Genomic DNA, 16672 nt, shown 5'->3' with positions numbered 1-16672 from the left:
CACCCTAGAATCATGGGACTAAGAGGGTTCACTGAAAGAACGAGAACTGATTTGTTCTGGGTCAGGTCCTGGACTGCGAGGGACTCAGGGTCTAGCGGAGAGGAGACAAGTTAACAGCAGCAGACCCAGTGTGTGAGCACCGGGACGGGCTTGGTCCACGAAGAAGCACCGCAGCTGAAGGCCCTGGCTGAGTGACAGGCAGACACAGGCCAAATAAGGCGCTCCAGGATACTCCCCAAACATCTGCCCCTCCAAGAAAGCACGGCTTCACTTCCTATCCCACGGGGCCTGAGGGCAGGAGGGAGAAAAGGAACAGGTGAGCGTGCAGAGGGACTGAGCCCTCACACCCTGCGCACAGCCATCTAGCAGGGGTATCAGAGGAGGATGAGGGATTCTCACACCAGATAGAGGGGGGGAGGCTGCATAAGTGGGGACCAAACTGTGCCCATCCAAGGAGCCCCTCCTCCTGCAGGAACCTGCGTGTGGTTCCCAAAGGTCGGGCTCTGCGGGTTCCGTGGCCACCCCTGTGCTGTGCCCCGCCGGCCTCCTCGCCCAGCAGACCATTCCTCCCAGCCTTGGAGTGAGCCCCGATGTGGACTTTCCCACCAGCTTCTGGGGCTTCATAAACAAGTCTATGAGGCAGGAAAAAAGAGCAGGGGAAGCATGGTCCCGCCTTCTCTTCCCTTCAGGACGCTTTCCTGACTCTGTGGTCCTACCCTCTAGAGAAACCTGGGATAATACATAAAAATATAACACAATGTGAGTGAGTGAGTGAAGTCACTCAGTCGTGTCTGAGTCTTTGCGACCCCGTGGACTGTAGCCCACCAGGCTCCTCCATCCATGGGATTCTCCAGGCAAGAATACTGGAGTGGGTTGCCATTTCCTTCTCCAGGGAATCTTCCTAACCTAGGGATCAAACCTGTGTCTCCCGCATTGCAGACAGATGCTTTAACCTCTCAGCCACCAGGGAAGCCCAATGTAAAACAATGTAATTGTTCACAACCACCAATGGTCTCCAATGTGTTTCCTACGAGGCCACACTGTGTTACTGTTTCCACTCAGCAGTGGTGGAAAGTAAGATCCAGTATGTGAAGTAACCTGTTCCATCCAGCTGCTAATGAAGTCTGATGGCAGAATCTGAGGTCTTAACATGCATGCACGTTTCTACCACTAGAGATGACGCTTTGGGTATATTTCTTCCCAGATCCTTTTTCTGTACATTAGTTTATGAAATTAAGATCACATTGTATATATGATCTTTTTCACTTGTGTTACATGGTGAGTCCCTATTTCATTAAAAATTCTTTGAGAAAAAATTTTGAAGGATCTTCAGTAGTCCATTTATTTAATCATGCCTCTGATAAGCACTGATATTATTTTCAATATCATTTTAATCACCACACTGTTAAATATCCGAATACATAAATCTTCAGGGAATATTGCTTTTAAGTCTTAGGAGGTGGGGGGCGTCCATTTAGAGAATGTTTCTCAAGGTGTGGGCATTCTAGACCACCCATGTCACATCGTCCAAGGCAGCTTATTAAAAATGCACATCATTCGTTAGGGAATGATAATGATGATAAATATAATACTAACAGGTAACTATTCAGTATTTTATGTCCTAGGCACTGCTCTAAACCCTTTAGAGGAAATAACCCACAGTAGGTACTATTCTTACCCTCATTTTACAGATGAAAAACCTGAGGCACAAAGAAGTCAAGTCACTTAGGAAGGTCATACACTCAGCCAGTCACTAGCAGGGCCAGGTCAAAGTGACACCTGAGTTCCAAGCCCAAACTCTGAAACTTCTACCCAGAAGTCTTTCATCTTTTTGAGTATATGTGCCACGGAGCCCCTTGGCAATCTGATGGTATCAACAGTCCCCTTCTCAAAATAACTTAAAAATGAATAAAGATGTAACATTCCAAACGAAACTAATACTGAATAAAAATGTTTCAAAAGACAATGAATAGACACACACTTTATTAATGCAGTAAGTAACAAAATCCAGCAGTAGGCCAAAGAGCATCGTGATTCTGAAGCAGAGGTAAGTGTAAATGATCTACTGGGGTCCATGCAACAACTGTAAAGTGATGTGAAAATACCTGTAACTCCACCTGTGACAAAGTCACAGGCATTAGTAAATATCCAAGGGTCGCTGTCTTCATAAAGGAAGGCAATGCTAAATTGCTATTGGAGGTTATTGATGATAAAAATGTATTCCTCCCACTTCAAAGTTCAAGGACGTTCCAAATTCTACCCATATTAAGAACTCCGCTAGTTGGCTCTCCTTGTCCTGGAACACCCATCTCCTGTGGACCCCAGCTCAGAATGCCACCTCTCTGCCCTAGCAGGGCATGGGCAAGCCAGGCTTCGAACCCTTGCCCTGTCCCCACGGCCCTATAGCAGGCCCCACCACAGCCCTTACACCATAGTGACACATTCTAAACAGATGGTGACCTCGGGGAGGACAAAGGCTGCCTGGACATCGCAGCCTCTCTTTGGCGTGGGGCCAGGCCTGGCCCAGGGCAGACAATAAACCACATCTGTGCAACTGACTGGCAGCCAAGGATGGCCCAGCGCCACCGGCTGCTGATTCACACCTTGGCCGGGAAGGAGGAAACGGTGACGCCTCCGTGTGGGTTTCTGGCTTTCTTTGTCAGTGGAGCAGGCAGGGGGGTCCCTACAATTCTGCCTAATTAAGCAGAACAGAAAATCCTATCCTTAGGTACTTTAAAGGCAAGTCTGAGGGGTGGAGGTGGTGGCGAGTTGATGGTTCCATTCTTTACATTCAATGACAGGCAGCAGAGCCAAGTGTGACTCTGGGCAAAGGACTTCATCTAAGCCTCAGTTCCCATATTTGTGAAATGGGCTAGGAACAGTGCCTGTGTAGCAGACATCTATTGTTTCCGCCTATTCAGGCACCCTGCCCCACTTCTTCCAGCGACACAGCACCCCAAGTCCCCTACAACAACTATTGGCGATTTCACTGGGACTGTCTATCACAGTTCCTCACCCTTGCCTAACCAAAGGAGGGTCAGGTGATCCGGCTCGACCAATCAGTTTCTCTCTCCCTGAACTGGACTCCTGAGCGGCCACAGGGCTGAGGGGTGGAGCAGGTGCCTGCTCCTGGTGATGCTCCGATGCCCGCTGGCAGCTTCAACTCCCTGGATGACTCCAGCTGGCCAGGTCCTTTCTGTGACTGCGGGCTAAGCCAGTTCTGCCAGAGCCATTTGTCCAATACACTTCCTCCAGCTTAACTTAGCTAGGTTCGTTTCTGTCACTTGCTACCCAAGAATCCTGAGTAATACTCCTTATGTCACAGAACTGCTGCTCAGATTCTATGACATAAAGCATGAAAAGCTTTTAAGCATATAATAAGCACTCGAGTAAATGAAAGTTGTTCAATGATAATAACAATAAATGATCATCAAGTCTTGAGAACCAAACAAATCCAGAGTTGTTTAATCCCTCCCAAATTTCAGAATTCATGGTGTTGGTGTTGGTGGTTTAGTTGCTAAGTCATGTCCGACCTGTGACCCCATGGACTGTAGGCTGCCAGGCTCCTCTGTCCAGGGGATTCTCCAGGCAAGAATACTGGAGTGGGTTGCACCCCCGTCTCCAGAGGACCTTTCTGACCCAAGGATCAAAGCCTCTGTCACGTCTCCTGCTGAGCCGCCAGGGAAGCCCTGCCAGCTTTCACAGGCCCCTCTGATGTTTCCCACCCCTCCCTCCTTCTCTGACTTCACCTTTACTGTCTGCACAGCCCGCCTGTGGACAGCGTTCTCTCCCTCTCGCCTCCCGGGTGTGCTCTGTGTCTGCCCCTTCCATCCTCCTGTGAAACGTGTGTCCCCACCCATCAGGCCGGGGGAGTGTCCCTGAGTCCCGGCCCCTCCTGACGTCTCCAGCAACCTTCATTTGGGACATCTCTGACTCTGAGCACTGGCTGTGTGTGTGTTGGGGGGAGGGGGCAGTGAGAGGAGGCGGCATGGCCTTCTTGAAGGTACAGTCTATGTTTATTTATTTGGGCTGTGCCAAGTGGCTTATGGGAATTTAGTTCCCCAACCAGGGATTGAACTCAGGCCCCTGGCAGCAATAGGGTGGAGCCGTAACCATTGGACTGTCAGGGAGTCCCCTTTGCTCTTATTCTTTTATGGTTTTTGGCTCAGTCAGAAGCCCCCAGGCCCTCGGGGACCCCAGCCACCCATCAAGCTCCAGCTCCATCACTCCAGCCTCTCCTGCTTTTCTCAGACACGCCCGATGCCAGGGCTGTAGCTTCCTGGTCCTGCTCTCTGCCCGAAGCCCCCTTACCCTTCTCCACTCGGCAGCATCACTCCAGTGCCATGTGAGCGGCCTTGGGTACTCTGCTGCCTTCTCCAAGTCCAGTGTCCCGGAGTCCAAGGGCACAGGCCCCTGCTCATTCCCCAGTGCCAGCCTGGTCCTAAAATGCCATCTATCTCTCTCTCAGGACACTGACCTCCTTGAGGTCTGGATCCCCGCTTTGCACATCTGGGTATCATCTCTCTGCTCAAAAGTGCCTGAATTCAGTGAATTCTTAAGAACTGTCAGTATCACAAAGTATGAACATTTCTTGAGTTGTCTTACTGAAAGTGGTAGTTTTAGCAGATCAAGCACAAGATACCCAGGGAAATTTGAATTTCAAATAAATAATGAATGACTTTTTAGTATAAGTATGTCCCAAATATTGCATTTTTATCTGAAATTCAAATTTCCCTGAGTATCCGTGTATTTTCTTTGGTAAATTTGGCAGCCTTAAGCTCTGGGACAGCCGGAGTGAGGCCTGCAAAAGCCGGCAGGAGAGCTCTGCCTCCCCACCCGCTAAACACACATACACAGTAGATGCACCTCTAGGTCCCTGTCCCTTTGCTACAAGAAAAAAGTCCCAGGCTTGGGGTCATCTCCTGTCTGCAGGTCGGCACCTGGGCCAGCAAAGATGAGAGAACACCTGTAGTTTGGAAAAAGGGGCAAAAGGAGGATGCTTCCCTCAAAGCTCGGGCCTGCAGGCTCCCGGTGGAGTCCCTGAGGAGCTGCACAAACTCCCCCACAGGCTGACTGGTGGGAGACCCCAGGCCTCCTGTCTACCCCATCAGCCAGTCCCCATGAAGCAGCAGAGGGCAGGGATACCAGCTCCACCCCGATCTGGGTGACCCCACGAACAAGGGCTCTGTGAGAGGGGCCCCAGGGCCCCAGTTTCTGGGCATGACCCCAGGCCAGGAAGCACCAAGGTACAGCAGCACCCTCAGGCGCTCTGCACAGAAGCTCATTTCACTTCCCCACCAAAGCCGCCCACTTCCCAGGGGAGAAGGCTCAGGTCCCAGAGTGAGTGAAGAACAGAACCAGCCCCGAGCCCAGTCTCGGCGCAGACGTCACGCGCGCCCTTCCGACCACACGGCCTCCTGAAGAGGCCTCCTCGCTGGGGCCAGGCGCTCACGCCTCACGACGGGCGCCCACCAGGCTGACAGACGATTAGCTGGCGGCCGCCTGTCTCGTAGCGGCAGTGACCTGCAGCTGACCCTGGCCTCCCAGGGGAAGGAGAAAACTGAGTCACACCACCAGGGAAGAGCTTTCACCTTCCCAGAGCTCTCTCTTCAAGGAAAAAAGCATGCATGACTTGCAACAGGATATGAGTGTCCATGCATGGAATAGTCCGCTAGGTCTTTCTGGCGGTGTGATGAGTCTGCTGTGTGTTGAGGCCTGTGCACCTCCAGTTGGGTGACAAGCCAATGGACGATCCGTCCAGGGGAGTGGGGTGTGGGTGCACACCTCTAAACCTGAATGACCTTCCTGGTGCCCCTACGGCCTTATGGTGCAGACCCTAGAACTCCAGCCTGTAAGTCTTGCCAACCCATTCTGATATAAGCACTACGGATATAAGAGTCCCTGAGGAGCTGCACTAGCTCCCCCCCACTGGCCGACTGGTGGGAGACCCCAGGCCCCTCAGTGAGGAGAGAGCCTGGCCCCCGAGCAAGGAGCATTTCACCCACAAAAGCATCTGCTCTGGACTTCCTTCCCTCTTGGAACCGTAAACTCATCTCTTGCCACTTCTTGGGCTCAAGGACTGGAAAACCACATGCAGAGCCCCGACTCTGCGGCATGAGTTGGGGAGAGTCTTGGAGGCTAGAATCTGTCTGGAGAGTACAGGCTCTCGGAGGAGCTGGAAATTCTGTGGCTTCAGGACAGGACAGGGGGGCAGGGATGCGGGAGCCTGGCTGGAGCCGCCGTGCCCTGGCACTGCTGCTCTTTTAAAATGAGCATTTGCTGTTTTTTAATTTTTAACTAAAAACAGGAATATGGGTTCTCCGCAGAACATTTGGAAAATAGAAATGCACAGATGAGCAAAAAGAAAGTGACAAAAATTTCATCAGCTACACTTCTGTGCTTTCACTGACACATATTTTCAGCTTTCATTTGTAACCAGGTGGGAGTCAGTCTGAGCACGTGGTTTTGCCACTGGTTTTGCCACCTGCTTTTACTATTTTACATTCCCATGACAGAAGATAGAACACATTTTTGCCATCTTGATGGTATCCTAGCTCTTTGTAGCTCGTGGTCATGGTATGTTTTATCTTATTCTCTACTGATGGGTGTTTAAGTGGTTTCCAACTTTTACTATCATAAATGATACTAAATTTGCACATTCCTACTATAGCTCATAGCTATTAAGCCCTTATTGTGTGCCAGGACCATTTAGTCCTCACATCAGCCCAATGAAATTGGAGCTACCATTATTATTCCCACTTTACAGATGAGGAAACAGAGATGAGGTGCAGAAAAGGTAAGTAATTTGTCTGAAGTCACACTGTCCATAGGTGGCAGGGCTGGAATTTGAACCTAAGCCATTTGGTGCACTTTCTTTGCTTACCAGAAGCAAGGAATGGCACTGATTCAGAGTCTGAACTAAAGTGACATTTAAGTAAATATGAAGATATGATAGTCTCACCCCCTTGGATCGTCAGACAAGTGCAGGAGTCTGGAGTATAAGACTGACCTGGCAGGTGGGGTGAGGGGCCTGGCTCCTTGTAACCATGGACCAGAGCGAATGGGATGGCACAGCACGGCTGACAAGGTCAACGGCCATTGAAACCAACCAACCAACCAACCAACCTACCCGAGGGGCCTTAACGTCTGCTGAGGGTACTAACTCTGTGGACACAGACAGGGAGCAGAACCCACCTATACGGACGGCAGGTGGGCTCTGCCTTGCTCGTGGGCCTCTCCCAGGGCAGCAAGCGTCCTGCCCGGGGCAGCACCTTGCCTAGAGAAAACACTCGGCAGGCCCCCAGGGCAGCAGGCAGGAGACAGGCAGAGAGGTGGGTCATGGCAATTACTATCATTAACATTAGTTTTCACGCCTAGTAGTAGGCGTGATGGCCAACGGTTGGGCGTCTTTTCTACAGGAGGCGTCAGGCTCAGCAATATGTGAGGAGTACCACGTCTCTGGAGGTAAGCGCTATTACTGCTCCTATTTTACAGGCCCCCAGGGAGCCGCTGTGTGAGGTCACCCAGGTTAGGAACTCGTGAAGAGAGCTCAGAGCCAGGTCCTTCCTGCACGAAGCAATGGTGCATCCGTAAGACGCTAGGAGGTGGCATTCATCCCTCAGCAGGAGGGAAGGAGAATGGATCGACTGCATGCATTATCTAAACAAGCACACAATCATCCTAGAAGGGTGACACTGTCATTTTACAGATACAGAAACTAAGGCTTGGGGCTGAGTGAGTCACCCGAGACCATGCAGAATTTGAAGGCAGAAATGTTTGTCTCTGACGCCCAAGTTCTTCTCACTCAAGTTTGTTGGCCCGCCCTGCATGTTTCTGCAAAATGGGGTGCCAGGATGTCTGGGGGGAGGGGCGGGGGAGGCTGGAAAACAGAATGTACCTAATTTGGGCAGCAGATTCACAGTCCGTTCCAGACCATTGAGCCTGCCAGCCAATGGCCTCCCATAGACTGAAACAAGAATGCTGATGATGCCTCATATGGGCATGATCCATCCTGCAAAAGTCAGCTGCTCAGAGGAGAGACCCTCAGCTCTTCCAGCCTGGCAAGTGAGGAGGGAGGTCTCAAAGCCAGGAGCACAGGGTCTGCCAACCCGTCACTCCAGGGGCACAATCAACCCAAAGCTTTTCTGGGGTGAGAATGACTAAGGGCTGGCGGCAGCCTGTGCTTCGTCAACCGAGGCTAGGCAGGCAGTGAGATGAGGAAAGGCCAGGATGCAGAAGCTGGCGCCTAGAGGCTTAAATGATCCACCCAAGGTCACTGGGTTCAGGGGTGGGATCACAGGGCTGCTGAGTGCATATACGTCAATCTCCACCCTGCCAGGCTTTGCTGCGGGACCTCAGGTATGTGCCTGTAGCACTCTGAACCTCTGGTCTCAAGGGGAAAACAGGAACACTAATGTAACTATCTGAAGGGCCAGGATCCCAAGTGTATAAATAAATCCTGTAAATTAATAGAAAACCAATAACTCAATATACTAAAAAGGGGCCAAAAGATAAAACAAGCAATTAATTCACAGAAGAGGAAACTCAAATGGCTGAGAAAGGTGTGAAAAGATGCTTAACTTTATTAGCGAGCAGGGAAATGCAAATAAACACTGCCATGAGATACTCCTCTGTACCCTAAAAAGTCAAAGCTATGGTTTTTCCAGTAGTCATGTAGGGGATGTGAGAGTTGGACCATAAAGGCTGAGCACCAAACTGATGTTTTTGAATCGTGGTGCTGGAGAAGACTCTTGAGAGTCCCTTGGATGGTAAGGAGATCAAACCAGTCAATCCTAAAGGAAATCAACCCTGAATATTCATTGGAAGGACTGATGCTGAAGCTGAAACTCCAACACTTTGGCCACCTGATTCCAAAAGCTGACTCACTGAAAAAGACCCTGATGCTGGGAAAGATTGAGGGCAGGAGGAAAAGTGGGCAGCAGAGGATAAGATGATTAGATAGCATCACCGACTCAATGGACATGAATCTGAGCAAACTCCAGGGGATAGTGAAGGACACAGAACCCTGGCATGCTGCAGTCCATGGGGTCACAAAGGTCGGACACGACTCAGCAACTAAACAACAACAAGAAGTCTGACAATTCAGAGTGTCAGCAAGGACGCAGAGCAGAGTGACGCGCAGACACGGCTCCCAGGGACACGGAGTGCACACTAGAAAAGGCACGAAGCCCAGGACCCAGAAGCCGGGTCTGAGCTGGGGTCTGACCGACTGTGCTGTGTGCGCAAAGCCGCTGAAAGCCAGCATTCTGAGAGTCTCCCCCAAGAGCACGAACCAGCACAGACACATTCATAAATGGAATATGAAGCAGCAGTTGAAATGAACTAGAGCTCCATATACCAACATAGATCTCAAAAGCATGTTTTTGTACAGTTTCAAAACTTTCCATGTAAGATCCTGGGGAATGTTGAAAAGGTAAGAACATTAAAAGGTACGTGGGGCCTCGGAGGCAAGGGGAGTGATTGCCACAGGGCACAAGGGATCTTTCTGGGGGTGATGGAGACGTGATAAGGCTGGATTGAGATGATGGCTGCGCAGCTCTATACATTTCTTTAAAGAATAAGTCAACCGTATACTTACAATGGTTGAATTTACGGCATGTAAATCATACCTCAATAAAACTAGTGAATTAAAAAAATCATGTCTGTTGGCTATTTTTAAAATGTGCACGGGAATGACAAGCACCAAATGTGGGATACTGTGTTTTGTTTTGTAGGGGAGCTTGTTGGGATGAACGCACAGGGGGCTTTGCAGCTGCAATATTTTATTTCTTAAACAATAAAAATGACTTGAATACGGCAAAATGTAAAGATCTGACAGCAGGATGGGAGAGAGGTATTTAACTTATTCTATGTATCTGTATATTTAAAATTATGTATTAGTATAATGGAAAACTACTTATTTAAAAGGACCACTGTGACGACTAAATATGTACACTGATAGCTCATCTACTGCCTGGCTCACAACAACAGATTAAATTTCAGCTGTGAAGATTATTGCTTCTATAACTATTCCTAGCATCTTGTTCTTCTTAACATCTAAAGATCTCAAGACAAAGCAAGCCAGTGTCTCCTGGCCCCTGCTAACAGACTTTTTTCCTAACCCCAAGGCTTCTGTACATCCCTCTCCAGTGCTGGGGCTGGGGCAATTCAAATAAAACCTGCAAAATGTACATGGAGCACATCCTTCTCCCCTCAAGCTGGAAGATAATCTAGCTGGGAGGGTCTCCAGGGTGTCACGTGAAAGCCCCCTTTCCATTCATTCAGAAAGCCTGGATAGAGGCCAGCAGAGAAAGGCCCAGAGCCAGAGGGCAGTGGCTCCAGGGAAGTCCTCTCCAAATGATAATACTGTTGATACCATTGTCAACAATGATCCCTACTCACCCACTGGGATCTCAGGGGCCCTGGGAACTTCTGTCCCTGAATTCTCCAAATGTGGCCTATGACTCTGCCCTTGGGCCCAGTGATGATGTCTCTGCCCACAAGGTGAAGGTGGCTGGGACCAGGCCTGGTAAAGATGCCACCTTGAACATGGAGAAGATGCCATTTCAGGTGGAACAAGCAGCCTGGTCCTGGCAGGCAGCCCTAACCTCCAGGTGCAGTTGGAGATCTACAGCACCTATGAGTTTTTCTTTTTCAGGCAACCGAGCTATGAGCAGTGGAGATCAAAGCAGCTGCAAATGGGGAGCAGCGGGTGGTGGGGAACCCTCCGTAACTGACTTGTATGTTCTCATGGAGTGGTTGGGGCAAGGGGTTAGAGGTTGGGGGACACGTGTGGGGACATTTTTGGTTGTTATAATCAGGGAGGGGGATGCTACGGGCAACTAGGGGGTAGAAATTACAGATGCTGCTGAACATCCTACAATACACAGGACCAGCCCCCAACAACAAAGAATGATCTGGCCCCAAATATCGACAGTGCAAAGGTTCAGAAACTCTGTTCTAGAGGAAAGCAGTATCTACAATTTGCAGACATAGACGGGGGGCTCAGAGAGGTGCACAGAGGTAAACCAGCTCAAGGTCACACGGCCCGAAGCGGCGGAGCCCACGGCTATCCCACTCCCCTGCCCACGGTCTCTCTCCAGAGAGGCTGGGCCAACTCCAGATGAGAGGGTACTAGCGGGGAAAACGTTCAGGTTCAGCCAATAGCTACTTCCACCCCAGTTCTTCCAGAGGGGCGGAGGCAGGTACGACCTGAGAACATGAGTGGGGATCACTGGCAGTTTCTGGTGGGTTTCTTGCCATCAAGGCACGTAATTTTCTCTGTTCCCGTGGATGACTCAGGCTTCTGCTCAACCTGCTGCCCCTCTTCATCTGATGAACCCAAAAGCCTGGCTGGGAGGGATGGGGCCCTTTTGAATTGCAAGAGTGACTAAACCCACAGGCAGAAAAACAAATTCTCGGTGAAACCCTCCTCACATGACGTCGTCGGCATGTTCCCAGCCAGAGTGACATGGATACCACGGGGCAGGGAGGCGGGCGGCTAGCAGTTATGGGATGTCAGCCCTGCCAGTCACAAGGTCTTTCCCCTAAGAAGTGGGCACCATTACCCCCATTTCATAGATGAGGAAACCAAGGTCACACAGCTAGCAAGTTGTGATGCCAAGATTTAACCCGAAATCCATGTTAATATGTAGAGATTTATCTGAAGGGGCCCCCAAAAAGTGGTTGAAGGCTTAGAAAGATGACCTTCAGAGCTGCACAACCTCCAAAAAACTGGCAGGGATGGATCTAAGCAGAGAATGAAAAGCCTCAGAGTGATCACAAATGATGGCAGATTTCCTAGTGTTTGAGGGGAGTCTGCTTAGGGAAACTATGGGGCATGAAATCTGCAAAATGGTGTGGCCTGGTGGAAAACACTTCCAGGTGTTGAATAGACTTGGGTTTATATTCCTGCTCTGGCCCTGGTTGTGACCTCAGGCATAGGCCCTCACCTTTCTGAGCCTTAGTTTTCTCATCCGTCAAGTAGGCTTAATTAAGAACCTGCACCTGATGTGATAGGAGAGGACAGGAGAGTGGACCATGATGCCCAGTTCTTGGTGGCTGTGTGTATTCTGGTGTTCCAGGCTCACAGATCTGGGGGAAGGCAGCATGGGGACTTTCAGACATCCTCCTGTTGCCAAATTGGTAAAAACTGTCTTTATACCAAAGAGGCAACACAGTTACACAGTCAACAAGCTCAAACAAGAAACCAAGACTTGGCAGCATTTGAAACAGTTAAAAAAAAAAAAATGGAATTAAAAAAAGACAATTTAACCTAGCCTTGGAATCAAGGGAAACTTCACTCTATTTAAAGATGCCACAGGTCCAGGAAATAGCTTCCCACCGCCTGGCTAAGGCTTGAATAACTGGCTGCCCAGCCAATAACAATACAGGCTCACACAGCACACCCTTTCTCATAGGGAGTGCAGAGTGGATTCTGGGCTATCTCCTTTCAGAATTGTGTAGACTATCCGTGGAGGGCATGTAGATCTGTCTTAAAAGAAGGAGCCTCTTAAGAAAAGAGACCCAAAGAGGACTTGCAGAGATATCAAGGAGCTGAATTGAGCCAGCCAACGCCCCTTGCTCTTTATTGTTCTACACTTCTTTGTTAGGATTTTTTTTCCCTCCCTCTTGCTCTTTTTTCCCTTCCTGGTTAACTTCTCTGCAGTTAGGCGCTGCCACTGCCCCCTTCTCACCACCAGAGACACCACAGCCCCCTTCCCTCCTGCAGAGAGGCCTCCCCAGGGCCTCACCCGGGCCCAACACCCCCCAGCCCCACCAGCCCCCTATCTAGAACCTCTGAGGCCCTCTGAACCCACAAATTGAGCTCCTAGGCTGGTGAGGGAACCCATTCCCATCTGGGGGGGTGGGGGTCACCGTCTACCCCAGGCACATCTTCCAGAAGCAGGGAAAAAACCAAACCCAGCTCAGCCTTGTTCCAGAACCCAATGCCTCCCAGAGTCTCAGCCTTCCCATCTGCAAAATGAGGCCACTGGCCCATTTTCTCAAGTCCTCACCAGCTCTAAACAAGTTCTCATTTTGTCAGGGAGGTATCAGGAAAAAACTTTCATACATTTTTAAACAGAAGTTACTGGAGAGAAGGGGCCAAAAAAACCCAAAACAAAACAAAAAACCGTTTTCCTGGTGCAGGCACTGAAAGGATCCATTCTCAGAGATTTCAGGCTGCCTCTTCCAGAAGGACGGGGCCAACCTGGCGGTCCCCGGCGGGGCTACCTGTGGCTGGGCGCTGCGGGTCTGAGCGCCTCCGGACAAGGAGGGACAGGGCGGGCGGCCTGAGAACAGGCGCCTCTCTCTGCGCCTCTCGTTGCCTACACCGGCTGGGGCCAGACTTCTCCACGGATGGGGAGGAAGGGGCTGGGGGGACCAGAGCGAGAGGGAAAGGGGGAGACGGCACGCACAGAGGCGACGAGGGGCGATGCCCGGGGACAGGGTGGAGGAGCTGAACGGAGCGACAGGGAGGAGGGGGAGGGGGCGAGGGAGGAGCCGGGAGAGACCCGGGCCGCGCGGCAGGCGGCGGGGGAGAAGGAGCGGGAGGCAGAAGTTCTCAGAGCCGGGGGCTCGCGGCCGCCCCCGACGGGGCCCGGGCTCGCGGGGGCGTGGGGCCGCGCGGCACTCACATAATGCTTGTTGGGGACCCGCCGCTTCTGCACGTCCAGCACCTTCACCTCCACGATGCTGCGCCGCGGCGGCATGGCCGCTCCTCCGCGGGGCCGGGGTCGGGCGCGGGGGATGCAGGGGCGCGCCGCCGCGGGCCGGGAACCAGGGGCCGGGCGCGATCGGGAGCCCGGGCCGAGCGCGAGCTGCCGCCGCCGCCGCCGCCCTTCGCTCCGCGCGCCCTCCGGCCGGGCCACCGCCGCCGCCGCCGCCGCCCGCCCCCGGCCCGCCCCCGACCCGCCCCCGGCCCGCCGCCGGCCCGCCCCGCTTAAAGGGCCCGGCCCCCCGCTCCCGTCCCCCGCGCGGACCCGGCTGGCCAACGTCCGGCCGCCGCGGGGCCTTTGTCCCGGCGCTGCGCCCCCGCGGTCGGGGGAGGGGACGGGCGCGCGTCCGCCCTGCGATCCTGATTTACTGGTGGCTTCGTTCTCTCCCTCAACCCTTGTGGTAGCCGCGGTCTGGCGCCGGATTTGAGGGCCGGACTTTGCTGCTATTCGGCTCTGTGACCTTGGGCAAGGGGCTTAACCTCTCTGGGCTCAATTTCTTCATCTATAAAATGGGCCTAGTACTGCTGCCTGCTAAGCGGGGCTGTCTTCAGGTTTAAGCGCATGTCAGTGGCACTATAAATATTGGCAATTGTCAACTCAGCCCAAAGCCATGGGTATTGAAGGAGGAGCCAGAAAAGAGCCCCACACCCCCAACATACAAGTGTGGTATAAGGACAATAACAGCAGCAAAACCGGGCAAGAGGGTGGTGAATGAGGGAGGCGCCGCGGGTGCTTGGTAACAAGGACACTGATTCCCAAATTGGGAGCACTTACTCCATGCCTGGCCCAGCGCCTCCTGTTTTGTAAAAAATAATTTCTGTTTGAATTCTCAGGCCGACTGTGGGGGGAAAAGGTGGTTGACTCATATTACGGAGGAGGTGGGCTTCCCAGGTGTACTAGTGGACTCGGGTTCCATCCCTGAGTCGGGAAAATCCCCTGGAGGAGGAAATGGCAACCCACTCCAGTATTCTTGGCTGGAGAAGCCCATGGACAGAGGAGCCTGGGGTGCTACAGTCCATGGGACTGCAAAGAGTCGGACAGGACTGAAAGACTTAGCACTTAGGCGCCGAGAAGGCGAATGAGGGCAACCTCTGGAGTCTCAGAGCTGAGGGAGAGGCCCTGTCGCTGGCCAGCCCTAGGCACGGTTCACAGGCTGAAGCTGAGGGTGCCTGGGGCCGCTCCACATTTCTTTATCCAGTGCCTCCCAGGCCTGGCTCTGCTCTGAGTCATTTTCAGGAGATGTTGACTGAACAGACCGTCTGAATGAGCGTACACAGTGCAAGGATAGGAGGTTCAGGCTCCTGGCCAATGTTCTCATATAGTGAGTAGTAAGCAGGTCCAAAAAACCGCACAGCTCCCTTCCAGGCCTGTGAGAGCCCAGGGCTCCTCACCACCCTGGGTCCAAGGTCAGCCTTTGAAAGTGGGTGGGGGTCATTCAGAGAGGATGCTTCTCAGCAGCCCTGGCCAGGCCCCTAGAGATTTCAGTACAGATTCCCTTTAGCTCTGTGCCACCCCTTGCCTCTCTAAGTTTCTTGCCAGGTTTTACCACCCTGCTCTGGCACTGGAGGCTGACTGGTGTGGATTTCACTGATGGGTTCCCTGTCCTTTGGCTTCGTGTTGGGCTGGGTGAATAGGGGGCAAGACACTGAGGGCAGGAGGAGAGAGAGGTATGGGCATTCACTTCCCAAACTTTCTTCCTGCTGGGTTGTCCTTACCCAAAGCAACCTTCCCCTACCGGCTCTCTCAGCGTTCCCTCCACGGATGGTGACAGTCCTGCCTATACTGCACCCTTCTCCTTTGACTCTCCAAGCCCTGCCCACAACTTTGTAAATAGACTCTTCAATAAACTTTCCTCTGTAACCCAGTTTGTGGGTGACATTTGTTTTGTGGGGCCCTCATTGATGTAACTTGTGTAAGGCACCTTCTTCTGAATCATAATTACAAGTTAAAGGACATGGAAATGTCCAGTGGCTTGAAGGCTTGGCTTTTTGGTGCCTTTTGCCTCATCGTGTGCATGAGCCAAGCCTTCCTAATAAGGCAGAACCGTGGAGGGCAGACGCTAGAGGAAGTCTGTGAATCAGCCTGCTTCCTTGGTTTTCCCAGAAAGGCAATGAGACCTGTCCTCAGTCACACCCTCTGCAGTGGAGCTGGTCCTCCTGAGTGTGTTCCCCTCGTCCGCTGTGGCAGGCCTGGCTGGAGGAGACACACCTTCCCCCTACCTGCCTGTAGCAGAGATACAATGCCTGCATCCTTCCATGCCCACCCTTCCTTTTTCTTCTATTGTACTGAAATACACATGACATGAAATTTACCATTTGAACCCTTTGTAAGCATACTGCTCTGTGGCATTAAGTACATTCACGTTGGTGTGCAGCCATCACCACTATCCATCCCTAGAACTTAAAAAAAATTAATTTTAAAATTGGAGGGTAATTGCTTTAGAGTGTTGTGTAAGTTTCTGCTGTCCAACAAGGTGAATCAGGTCTATGTACACATATATCCCCGCCCTCCTGGCCTCCCTCCCACCCCACTGCCATCCCACCCCTCTAGGTCATCACAGAGCACCAAGCTGAGACCCTTGTACTCTGTAGCAGCTGCCTGCCAGCGGTCTGTTTTAAACATGGTCCCCAGCCATCTGTTTTAACTACTCTCTCAACTGACACATATACACTTCTAGGACTTTTTTGATATTCCCAAACTAAAATTCTGTTCACTTTAAACACTAACTCCCCATTTCCCCTCCCCAAGCCCTTGGCAACCACCTCTTACCAAGTGTATGACTTTAAGCAAGTTACCTGACCTCCCCATATCTCCACCTCCGCATCTCTATGATGCGATAAGAATATCGACTGACCATGTAGGTTTGTTCTGATCTCTAAATGAGACAATATGGGTAAAGCACTCTTATTTTTGTTATTTTGCTACTAGCCAATCTGATACCCCTAAGTATCTCT

General features: G+C 51.7%; 1 protein-coding gene across 2 annotated transcripts in view; it reads right to left on the bottom strand.

The window, feature by feature from the left end:
* SH3PXD2B (SH3 and PX domains 2B) overlaps positions 1–13857 on the bottom strand; it is a 122635-nt gene extending 108778 nt beyond the window's left edge. For both annotated transcript variants that reach the window (XM_065905144.1, XM_065905143.1), the window contains exon 1: positions 13638–13857. In XM_065905144.1, coding sequence (XP_065761216.1) covers positions 13638–13712 — 75 coding nt within the window. In that variant the 5' untranslated portion in view covers positions 13713–13857. The remainder of the gene's footprint in view (positions 1–13637) is intronic.
* Positions 13858–16672: the final 2815 nt, after the last annotated feature.

The sequence above is a fragment of the Muntiacus reevesi genome, chromosome 14, assembly GCF_963930625.1.
Source record: "Muntiacus reevesi chromosome 14, mMunRee1.1, whole genome shotgun sequence".
In the NCBI taxonomy this organism is placed as follows: domain Eukaryota; kingdom Metazoa; phylum Chordata; class Mammalia; order Artiodactyla; family Cervidae; genus Muntiacus; species Muntiacus reevesi.
Note: the sequence above shows the minus strand (reverse complement) of the source record. Positions and strands in the feature narration are given on the sequence as shown.